We start from the raw sequence: 12,346 nt of genomic DNA, 5'->3' as shown, positions 1-12,346 counted from the left end.
CAAAGCTCACCTCCCTTGGAGACGCCTTCTCTGATGACCCCATCCCGAAGGGACACACACTCCACTCAATGTCCTCTATCATATCACCTGCTTTTTCTCTTCACAGTCTCTAGGTTTACTTTCTCCTTTTGTTCCTTCCTTTACCAGTTTTTTTCCCCTATTTCTTTCATTAGGATGTAAGCTCCATGAAGTCAGTAATCTGGCCTGTGTAGCATACCACATTATTCCCAGCAATTAACACAGTGCCTCATATATAACTGGTACTCACTCCATAAGCATTTGTTGAATTAAAAGACAATGAACATTTTTTTCTTTTTATTGAAGGATAATTGCTTTAATCAATGAACATTTGTTACCTCACTCATCAGCTACTGCTTACCTCGGCTCTGTCTGATTACCTCGCTCAAAAACTCTTCTCTTCCAGAAAGGAATCTGGAAGCCCATCCACAAAGATGCCTTCTTTAAGGCTTACAAATACAAAGTTTTATGAAGAGCTGAGATGATCACACAATAGTATTCTTGTTTGCAGTAATAGTAATGCAACTTAAATTTACATATAATACTATAAAGGTACCCACCATCTCAGAATTTTGATAGTTCATTTACGTGATATATTAAGCCTACCTACAAAGATAGTTACTACATGCTCATTAAAGAAATAAATAAATAAATAAAAATAATAAATAAAGAAATCACTATTAACGCAACTAATAGGTTGGAGCAATGGTCCAAGCCGCTGCCCCTTCCACTCCATCACTTTCCAGGGTGTTTGTGGGTGGCGGGGACTGTTCTTTCCTCTTCAGCCGTGATTATGAGCACTACCTGGCTTGCCAAGGAACCAAAACTGTCTTAGTTCAATCACTGTATTTCTGGCAACAAAGCTCACAGACTCTTGCTGTTACCCTTTTCCAAGAAAAACTTGGGTTCACAATCTTTCACAAAACATGACTCAAAGTAAATGGCCTTCTAATTTCTTAACGGAATTATAGCCTCTACAGCCTCTCAGTTATTGGGCTCTCTTTTTTTCTTTTAGCTCTAAGCTGACACACCATTCTCCTCAATGTAATTTTCAAATCAATTCTTAATATAGAAAAAATGTCATCAGCTCTCTGTAAAATTCCTTGCTTCATCAAAAAAAAAATAACCTGAAATCATATAATTTATATTCTAATGTAGCTATTTCTTACCTTTACAACTGTAACTCTAGTTGAATTCTAAGACAATATTTTTAAATTTTGCCATCAGCAACTCAAAAAATTCACAGGTCTTAAAAGACATATAAACAATAGTTAAATACATAGCAAAGAAAACTACTAATTAATGGCAGCATGATTTGTAATCCATAGTAATGAGTTTTAAAGAATGTGGAAACATTAATCTTGTTTGAGGATTTTTTGTTTTTGGTGAACTGTGCATATACATGCATGTGCATAAAACAGCAACAAAGAATAAAAAGTGAAAATCTGTCAAGTACATAATGACTAGCACATAAGAGGTGTCATTAGGAAAGCTTACACAGCCCACTGAGAAAATGTATTCTCAGGAATACATTTCTGAAGGTAAATTATTCATATAAACTAAATTTGAAGAGAATGCTCATTTTGTCAAGTGCAAATTTCAGTTTGCAATAGATTTCATGTGATCACACAGTGTTGCAATTTTAAAACTTATTCGATGTGTTTGCATGCAGAACACGCTCACCACGCTGTCCCTTCGCCCACGGCTGGCACAACCAGAAGACGCAATGCTTGCGGTGTCATCGTCGAGAAACTACGGATATTAAAAGCAGATAATGACAAAGATGCAGTTTCACCATAGGTACATGGTCTTCCCGTGACCATACGCACAGGAAGGCAGGCTTTGGGAAACACGCAAATGCTCCCTATGAGTATCGATTGTAATTAGCACCACTACTGAGCACCATTAAACCAAAAGGCTGTTTTGAGGCATAAGGAATAATCACCCCAAACCAAAAGATAGTTCCAAAGAGCACAAAGATTAAAATAGTATTTACTTTACCTTTTAAGTTAAATGAAAGGAAAAGGGGGGTGAAGCATGTCTCTACTAGCCAAAACCCACTAGGGACCTCATGCTTTTTAAACCTCTAGGCCCTCTGGGAGCCACTGATTACAATGCATTATAATCTTATAATTCATTGTCAATAAATACACTGTCTTTTAGTTTGGGAGAGAAAAATAATCTTCTCAAATGAAATAATTTATGTCAAACACAGAATTTCCTACCACCAAGGACACTGAGATGATGATTCCTGTTGCCCTTTACTCACTCCTGTGCAGCACATGGAGGTATTCTAACATCACTGCGCAGCCCCCTTGCTCTTTCAGCAGCAGTGGAAGACGCACCTTCAGTGTGTGCAGGCTGCCTCCATTCTGACGTCACTAAGGAGCCATTCTGGCATCACTGGGGTACTAACTCTGAGGCCCAGCTTGCAAATGAAATCACATTTAGCCAGCACACAAGGACAAGATTCTATACTCGACTAAAAACATTACCGTAAGTTTTTTTTTTTTTTTGGCAAGGGACCATCACAGTGGGGACACTAAAAATGACATCAGGCTCAAGAATTGCCAAATGGAATTTTATTACCAGGTGGGTTAAAACTAAACTTCCTCCTGTGAAAAAGCTTTTATCTCCTTAAACATCCCTTTAATAACTTTTTGTTAACTGTAAGAGTGGAATCCTTGATAAATGTCACTTGGAAATGGCAGGAAAAATGAGTCAAACATATACACAGAGGAAAGCCCATATAACTTGCCTATTCTACTCCACAAAGTAACCTATGCTGACCTTTAAGACACCGCTTAATAATTTCTCCAATTTTAACATCATCAAGAATAACAAGGTGTTTCCTAAAAAAGTCATTATTTTCTATTAAAAACAGTAATTAGCACAGTCTTTATGGTGGGTAATATGGTAATATATAAATGTACATACTCTTTGGTTCCCATCATTTCATGATTAGCAATTTAACATGCAGATCTATCTACTCATATAAGTACACAAAAATATACTTGTATAAGCATGTTCATTGTACAAGTATCTGTTGAAACAAAAATCTGACAACCTAAAAGCTCATCAAAATGGGAGCAGTTTTTCAAATGGACAGCCCACGCACTAACAGAATGATGATACACTGCCATTAAAAAAAAATGTGCTGACATAAAACTAATCCCCAAGAGGCACTCAGTGGAAATAGAAAGGGACATAACTTATTTTTTAAAATCTTTTAAATGTCCCCCCGCAAAAAAGAATAAAATAAATCTTTATATACTGATTTGAAAAGATACTGTGAGTGAAGAAACAAGTTAAGCAGCATTATATACATGAATCACTTGCATACTGTTCAAACGTCATACACAAACAGAGGCTGCATTTGGGGGACAGAAACAGGAGAATAGGGGCAGAGGACTTTTACTTTGTACTTTCCTTAAGCTAATATTACGTTTATAAATTTAAAACAAGTTTTAATACTCTAGAAAGACTGGGTAATTAGAATCATCCCAGTTTTGTGTTCTATGTAGCAATTTTTAAAAAGTTGATGTATTTCATTTCTTCTCTCACTCCACTGATTGAAGGGCTAGGAAGCAAGTGGAATGGTTCAATGTATAAAGTAGAGACGAAAAGGAGAAAGAAAAAGGGCAGGGCAGCTAACTCACACCCTGAATTACCATCACTGGGGGGAAAAAAAAGAATTTCCAAATGACAGTTACAAATAAATTAAAAAAAAAATTCTAATGGCAGTAGATTCAGACTCATTTAAGAATTATGTGCTACGTCACATTCATACAGCAACCACCAATTCAGACAAATTAGTTCTTGAGTTTGTGTACTGAAGGAAAATGGCAACCCATGCAGAAAAGGGTGAAACACACCACACCCTCAATATTCTGAACTGTGAGTACAGATTAATGAACCAATCAGAAGTGTCTACAGAACATGCAAAGAGACCAGGCAGCTCACCACAGGACTGCTTCGGGATGAACTCCCTCTTGATGAGTGAAAACTGTATTCAGATGGCTATAAAGTTTCCAAGAAGACAGGTTTTACAATAATGATCAGCTCCTTTTCCCGCTGGGAATACATCAGTGCCCCTGGACCTGACTCACCCTGGCTCCCAGGTTAAGGTAACTGTTACTCCCCCGGCTGGAGCCCTACTGCTCCTACCCTCATGACCCAGGAGCCCACGGCAAGAGCAAGGAGAGAAGAAGGGGGTGCCCCGAGAAGCGCTATTCTCATCCTCTCCCTGAGGAACTAATGAGCCAGAAAAGAGGTTTCTCTGCTTGTACTGTCTTCACACTTGAAGCCTCATTTTGCAGCAGGCGCTTCCTCACAGCTTGGGGGAGAGTCACAGTTGACAAGCTGATGGGTCACAGCTTGGAGAGTTATTACAGGTCCAATTAACTGGCTTTTTCTTTGTAAGTAAACTGTGCCCACCTACACCTCACCCTCCTCGCCACCTCCCCCTGCTTGGACTTACAGTTCGAGAACCGTAAGGGTTATATAATCCACCATTATACAATGACACCTGAAGAACAAAGGAAATGCCATTTAGCCATTCAGCGTCAAAGTTATTTTCAAAGTCATATAACTTCTTCAAAGTACTCAGTTCCAAAAAAGCTGAAGAACAGTGTTTAAGTGCACAGCCTCCCGAGGTGATAAGACTCATTTATGTCTGCATAAATTCCTGCATCAGCCTCAGTAAAGCTTCAGGCTCACACTTCATTTCAACACCACTGGTTACAGCATTGCCTTTCATCATGTTATGAAATTAGGAGAACATTTACCAATTTATTCTCTCAAAAGAGGGAAGAAAACAGGTAAGAAAGTGAGGTACAGAAAGCTTTGCCCACTGTCATGATAAAACTAAGCATAAAGCCTCAGGTTCCCAGTCACTAGAAGAGGCCACAACAAAACAAACAGCCTGAAAGCAACCAACTCAAAATTGCACATTACACAGAGCGATTGTTTTGGCTTTCGAGTCAGCTGGCTTCATTAGAGCCGAGTATTGATGTGGCCAAGGCCACAGCTGTTCCCCTCCAAAAATACGACATCCCATGCCTAGGCAGCCATCTCACACAAGTATGCAAGTGGAGTGGAACCCATGCAAATCCACCTCCTCTATAGGAAGCCAATTCTAGGCAAGGGCCCACCAACAGCCAGCAGTATCTACCACTGTGAGGAGAATACACTCATTTTTACTCCCCGAAAGTTCTGTACTATAAGCACAGGCAGCACATTTTGCAGTACACACAGCGCTAAAGCCACGTGTCCTTGGCTATTCTGGAGGAAAGATGTCAAGCTAGAGTCAGCACCATGACAATGGCTTTGCCAAGAGTACACACATTGGAAGTGGAAAATACAAACCAGACTGGCACTTCTCAGCAGACCAGAATTTACAGTGGAGGAGGCCTATGGAGAAAGTGCATGATTTAACCCAAAGGAAAGGAACCGGCAGCTCTGAAGGCCCCACACTCCTCAGGAAGTACTAACCCTGTAGCTCTTGGATGTCGCCAGAGGGTCGCTGTACAGGGAGGAAGACTGCTAAGAAACAAAAACAAAACACAAGCAAGAAAAGAAAGGGAGAACTGGTCTCACAATCATGAAAGCAGAAAGCTTATGTTTATTCTATATTCCATAATTCACCAGTAATTCATAAGTGTTTAAGGCAGCTAAGTACACACACAGTGAGAAAAACTTAACCATTAGAAGTCTCTTTAACTATCAATTTTAAGGGATCAGAAAGAAAAACACTTGGAACAGTTTTCTATAAATGTGTTTTAAGTCCCATTGGTCTTTGAACATTAACGTTAGGAGATGAGAGGGCCACCTAAGGAAATGTTCTGGGAACAAGGGCCATGGCACAGGGAGTGTGCAAACTGTGGCCACATCGCAGCAGTTACCAGCAGCTCCTTGACATCGAATGGGCTTATCCTGATTACTGGGGAGCCAGGTAATGAGCTCTGAGTTATTGCTATAAACACTCTTTTCCAAGTGGATTAGAAAACCTATATTTCAGAACAAGCCATGGGCAAAGTACTTTAGTTTAATTAGATAAATTATACTGGTCACAGTGAATCCATGCATTAAACAAGACAGCATTATTTAAAAAGGAATTAAATCTTTTTTCCTGATGTCATCTCAATACATTTTCAGTTCTTTTTCACTAAGCCCAATCAGACATGGAAAATAAGACTAAATCATGTATGCAGGTTTTGACAACTAAATTATTTTAAATATACTGCGTGCCATATATTTAATATGTTCTAAACGTACGGTGTGCCAAATGCCTTGAAAGAACAAGAGATTCTCACATTACATAATTACATTCTTCTCATCACATATTTTCTTGGTCGTGGTGCTCAGCTTGTGGGATCTTAGTTCCCCAACCAGGACTGAACTCAGGCCCTGGCAGTGGAAGCGCTGAGCCCTAACCACTGGACCACCAGGGCATTCCCTCTCATCACACTTATAGTTCATATTTCCACATGTACACTTTTAGTAAAAGGACATACACCGTGATATGTATTGATGCCTACAACTTATTTTGAAATGTGCCCTTCCCAAAAAGATGGACTGATGGAAACACAGTGGGACAGTCAGACAGATAATTACACGATAAAGGAAATATAGTAAAAATGTTCATTGTCGAATCTGAGTATAGGTATGCGGGTGGTTACTATACAATTCTTTGAACTTTTTTGTAAATGTAAATATTTTTCACTTAAAAAATTGGAAAAAATGGTACTCATTAATAAATGTGGTGATTCAACAGTTACCATCATTTAAAGATACACTCACACAGACAATGTGAATTCAGTTATCACAAACCTGTACAAACACAGCCATTCACAGATTAGTCCTAACTAGTCAAAATGCAAAACAGGGGATTAGAAATGTGTTAAAGTTGGATAAAACAAATAAAGCCAAAAAATCTTGTGACAAACCCGAGAATAGTAGGCAGAGGTGGGTTTGCTATGTCTAAGACTGCTATAGTTTCTTTGGTCAAAGTAGAGGCCACTCTGCAAAAGGCAAAATCAAACACATTTTTCTTAGGTTAAATGCTGTTAACCTAACAACAATGACAAAATTGGATATTGCCAAACCCCTTCTCCAAAACAATGATTTTAAAGATTTGAATTATATTAAGTCAAAGTCAAAATAACAGCGATTTCAAGTCTCTCAAAGAAGACTAATATTAAAGGTTAACTTTTCAAACCAAATCATTGCTATTTTATTATTTTTTTTTACTTTAAAAAGAATATAAACCCTCAGATAAAATAGAAAGGAAATAGGAAGTGAATTATTCTCATGTCACACTTAGGAATGTCCTTGAAAAACCCAGGATGAATGGATAATTACTACTTTTATAATCTATTTGGAAACATCACAGAAATCATTAAAGCTATTTTTTTTTTTCAAAACTCCTCCTATTTCCATTATTTGTTCAAATAAACTGATCAAATTAAATTACCAAAGAAAGAGTGTGAGCAGTAAACATGGTTTGGTCTACGGCAGGTTCATCTTCAATATACTAAGGGAAGCAATTACATTACTGTGATTGCTTGAGGGGGGAAAGAAATCATCTAAACAATTTCAGCCATCTTTTTTGCTCAAGGTTAAGGAAGCCCAGGCAACCTCTGACTGAAAGACGGCTCCTCCACTGTTGACACTGCAATAGGGGACAGCCCTCCTCCCATCGCAACCCTGCCCTGCCGACCCGCCTGCACCACACCCTCTGAGAGGCTCCATGACTCACTTCTCCCCAGAGCTCCCAATACTCCACCTGCCAGGTCTCACTAATGTCCTCCCATTTCATCCTCGCCTCCTTCCTCATTTCTACCAGTCAAAGGTTCCCACCCCGCTCTCCACCTCACCAATGGCCAGAGCCCTACCCAAGGGAGCCCTGAGTTAGCAAGGAGCTTGGGCTGCACTTCCTCTGCCAGTGCTGTTGCAACTCGACAGGGAAGAGGTGTTCCCAACACCCCAAATGGGCACTGTAGACATTTTTTTTTCCCCACAGCAACGCCATTTAGCAGGTTGGCTGGAATGGAGAACACTATTAGTCCTACAGTTTAATTCCACTATAGGTTGAAGAATTTTCTGCAAGACAGCATGGGAATTCTGCCATCATAAACTTTGTTGTTTCTACCAGAAAATTAATTTCAAGTTCCCCAAATCTCAAATGTATAAAACAATCATTCAGAATGACAGCTACATGTGAGTTTCGTACTGCCTATAATACCACAACTGTGCTTAGTTGTTCAGTCGTGTTCGATTCTTTGCAACCCCATGGACTGTAACACACCAGGCTCCTCTGTTCATAGGGATTCTCCAGACAAGAATACTGGAATGGGTTGCCATCCCCTCCTCTAGGGGATCTTCCCAACCCAGGGATCGAATCTAGGTCTCCCGCATTGCAGGCAGATTCCGTCTGAGCCACCAGGGAAGCCCAATATCACAACTAAATCAATTCAAATATCCAAAATAAGTTACAAGAATCTCACTAAACCTATTAAGGTACAGTCCTCCAAAGGGCAATTCATAGATGAAAATACAGTATTAATGAACTTAGTGTGACACTTTCCTAACTCTAGCCACCAGGGTTAGCATACGTTAGTGAAGTGCAAGTCGCTTAGTCATTTCCGACTCTTTGCGACCCCATGGACTGGGGCCTGCCAGGCTCCTCTGTGCATGGAATTCTCCAGGCAAGAATACTGGTGTGGGTATCCTATCCTTTCTCCAGGGGATCTTCCCGATCGAGGGATCGAACCAGAGTCTGCTGCATTGCAGGTGGATTCTTTACCAGCTGAGCTACCAGGGAAGCCCATCATATGTTAACTTGATATTAAATCTTGTAAATGAAAACAAAATTATTTTTAAATAAGGTTCTGGTAAGTCATGTTTCAGTATATTATCAGGTTTCAATAATGCCTGAAGAGCACACTAATGCAGTCATAATTCTTAATTTCCCTGAAAGGATCAGTGAATTTTACAACCACACAAAATACTGTGATATGAGACACAACAGAACTAACCAGTGGGTCTTTATGAGAACCAGAAGATCTCTTCTTCATTCCATAAGAGTGACTGTAAGAATGATTCTGGAAGTAAATATTGATGTTAACTTTAAAGATCACATAGTGCAGTTTTAAGATAATTTAATAAAGTGCATCTTAAAATCATACATAGAAAAAGGCCCACATGAGACATCGAGTAGTCTACATGCACGCACCTGTTAGTGGGAAACGGGCTCAGACACACAGCCTGCCCGCATACCAGCATCCCCCTCATCCCTGCTGTGCCATCCAGCTCGGTGCTGAGCCAGCTGAAGACTGAATTAGGACTCAGAACCAGCAGGCTCTAAGTGGGGGCCTTCATGCCACACCTCATTTGAGTCTCCGCTTCTTTAAAAAGGTATGAGTGACAAGAGAGGCCACTTCCTTTTGCAGTCCTCCTTACCTAAAGGCCAAAGAGCAATCCTGTGTATCCACCAAAGCATGATGAGAACAGAAAACGTTAACACGGCACTGCCTGAGACAGTCCTCTTAACCCGAGTTACGGGTCCCACAGCAGGTGCTGCTCAGCGGAGAGCAACCTACACAGCGTGGTCTGTCTCATTAGAGCAGCATCATTAGATAATAACCTGACATCCTTGGATGTAACTTCTAGGAGTCAGAGCCAAGTGCATGTGAGGGGATAGACGACAGCAATACTACTAAACAGGACAACTGGCAGAGAAGAAGTGCAATGTGAATATGCACCTTTGGTCTGAAAGGAGGAGATGCAGCTAGAAGGGGCCTAGCCGTCAACAGCCTGCTCTACACACACCACCTGAAACATGCACAGCTAGATCCTGAATCAGTGATTACAAATTCATTCTCCTTTTTTTTAAAGTCCATATCTTTCTTTTAGACATTACTACTCTGAACATAAGAGCTGTGGCAACGTATGGATACATTAACCCAAGAAAAACACACTACAGGTAAACTTCCTTGGCCAAAATGACATGCCATCAAAAATAAACCAAATCAAGCAAAAAGGAGTGGAGGAACTGACGTTTCAGTTGTCACCTGAATCCTCTCACACCTGCTGGCTTGTGACACGGAACATAAGACATAGCAGGTATAGCTGTAAAACATGCTGCTGTAGTTCAGTACATCTCACAACACCGCTGGAAACAGGTCTTCCAGGGCACTGAGTATGTGTCAGCTGGGTGACTCATCATTTTAAGATGAGTCCTGAATGGGAAAGCAAAAAATTTTTATATGATCCTGAGATCTTAAAAGGCAAAGCTATTCAAGTGCTAAACCATGCCACAACTACACACTAGAATTTGCCGTTAGTCATATATTTCCCCCAAACATCACAACAGACCTGTGACAAAGTTAGACATAATCTAGGATTAGCATCACCAATTGTTTATAAAGTGAAACTATACTTAACACAAAGTCATGCAATACATACTAATGATGAAAGTCTTGATGATCTATCCTTAAGAGCATCATACTGGATTTCAGGAAAAGGTGGAAGTTGGTTGTATTTCCAAAATCAGAAATATAAAGGCGGGGGGAAGCAACATTCATAAAATTATGAAAAATCCAGCACTACTTTAAAATCCCCAAATTATTCAACATAATAGCTGTGACACCTGAATTAAAGAATACTCTCCCCCACTCACTCTTTCCTAGTATAGGTTATTGTTAAACTACATGTACAGGAAAAACTTCATGTTCTCATTCAGATCCAGAATGTATAATCAGTAATGTTCAGATGATTCACCCCAGCACAGTGCAGCACAAAACACCCAAGGAAGCCTTTAAACACACGAATTAAGCATCCTAACGGTCTGTGAACATCGTTGTCCATCATGTGAAATGTGGCAAAAGCAAGTCATGGAGAAGCAATGAAGCAGGAACACATAGCTATGATGAAACTTACCAAAAAACGAAACTAAAAGACAAACAACTGCAGCACTAAAATGGGGAGAGCTCCCTCGGATCTGCTTGTGCACACACCTGGAAAGCACCCCTTCTCAAGAGCTTTCGCTATGAAAAATAGCGAACAAAGCTAGAAACCTGGTCAGAGCAAAGTGTGGAATGGATAGTATACATATAAAAGTGGCATGAAATATAAATCAAAGAAAATAGATATAAAATTTATGACAAGACCAGAAAACCATATTTCCTGTCGGGTCTTTAAGAAAATAATACGTTTAGCACCACATGTCAAATCCAAGAAACCAAATTAAATAGTAACTACTCAGATTTGTGTTTTCCTAATTTTTTTAAGCATTCTAGTCAGATTTTTTAAGCAATCTTGCCCAGAAGAGCAATGTATAAAACAAAAGCAATGAACAAGTTCCTCAGGTAGTTTGGTAAAAATATCTTTCTTTTGCAACTCTTATACCCATTTAGGATCTTAGGGAACACTATTCAGAAACCTGATCTAAAGTAATGTTTTTCTAAATGTGGACTGCAACTCATTAGTAGTTCATAAAATCAATTTATGGGTTCAACCAACATTAAAAAAATACAAAATACTAGAGTGGATCACATACAGTAAATATTATTTTTTTAAATTTGTTTCTGTATTTTTTATATACTTATATACATACAAAAACAGGCACATCTCTGCATATGAATACTGGATTACAGTGTAAAATGTATTCCTGTCATAGAGGCTGCAATTTTAAAAAGCCTAAAATACACCAAAAGGTAAAATTTAAAAGTGTAGTTCTAATAAAGCATGAAAATAATAGTTCAGACAGAACAAAGGTTTCAATTCATACTTAATGAGATGATCATTCACAAAAAATAATGCAGAAACTCCCCCAAATGTATTTCATAAGTATAAGGCTAAGTGGTATAATTTTACCACTGGCAAAATTAAATTCAGAGAAAATGATATTGCAATAAATACTAAGAGGTACTGAAGCAAAATATCTGCATTTGCATACTTTTCTTATATTATGAAAACAGAATATAAAGTGTTACTACATGTGTAAAAAAAAATCTTGTTTATCCAAAATTTTCTAAAATGCCTAATGGTGTGCATTTGGTGGTAAATGATGTGCGTGGTAAAGTCACTGTGGTGAATGACATTTCACTGAAAATAAAGTTCCTTCTCTATGAAAGTTTTACCTGTGACTTCTTTCAGTTAACAAAATACTTTTGTTTTTTTTAAAAAAAAAAAAAAAAAAAAAACCCATGACCAAAACACGTATTACTCAAATCACACACTCTTGCATATAAGCTATTCCATCCTCCCAAACAGGTAAGTTCATTGAAGGAATCAGTCTTAGTTCTCATCCTCTCTGTAACACCTG

At 39.0% G+C, this 12,346-nt stretch overlaps 1 protein-coding gene across 26 annotated transcripts in view; it reads right to left on the bottom strand.

Moving 5' to 3' along the window:
• LRRFIP2 (LRR binding FLII interacting protein 2) overlaps positions 1-12,346 on the bottom strand; it is a 109,598-nt gene that overhangs the window by 40,746 nt on the left and 56,506 nt on the right. For 9 of the 26 annotated variants that reach the window (XM_061395849.1, XM_061395859.1, XM_061395863.1 and 6 more), the window contains 8 exons: positions 10,486-10,527; positions 9,057-9,122; positions 6,966-7,040; positions 5,512-5,562; positions 5,386-5,430; positions 4,499-4,546; positions 3,982-4,038; positions 1,702-1,770 (listed from right to left, as the gene is read on the bottom strand). The exons of 9 other annotated variants lie outside the window; for them this stretch is intronic. In XM_061395849.1, the coding sequence (XP_061251833.1) occupies positions 1,702-1,770; positions 3,982-4,038; positions 4,499-4,546; positions 5,386-5,430; positions 5,512-5,562; positions 6,966-7,040; positions 9,057-9,122; positions 10,486-10,527 (453 nt within the window). The remainder of the gene's footprint in view (positions 1-1,701; positions 1,771-3,981; positions 4,039-4,498; positions 4,547-5,385; positions 5,431-5,511; positions 5,563-6,965; positions 7,041-9,056; positions 9,123-10,485; positions 10,528-12,346) is intronic. 8 more of the 26 variants (XM_061395851.1, XM_061395864.1, XM_061395877.1 and 5 more) reach the window with 6 other exon arrangements.

Source organism: Bos javanicus, chromosome 22 (genome assembly GCF_032452875.1).
Source record: "Bos javanicus breed banteng chromosome 22, ARS-OSU_banteng_1.0, whole genome shotgun sequence".
Classification (NCBI taxonomy): Eukaryota; Metazoa; Chordata; class Mammalia; order Artiodactyla; family Bovidae; genus Bos; species Bos javanicus.
The sequence above is the reverse complement of the archived record's forward strand: the minus strand, read 5'-3'. Positions and strand labels throughout refer to the sequence as shown.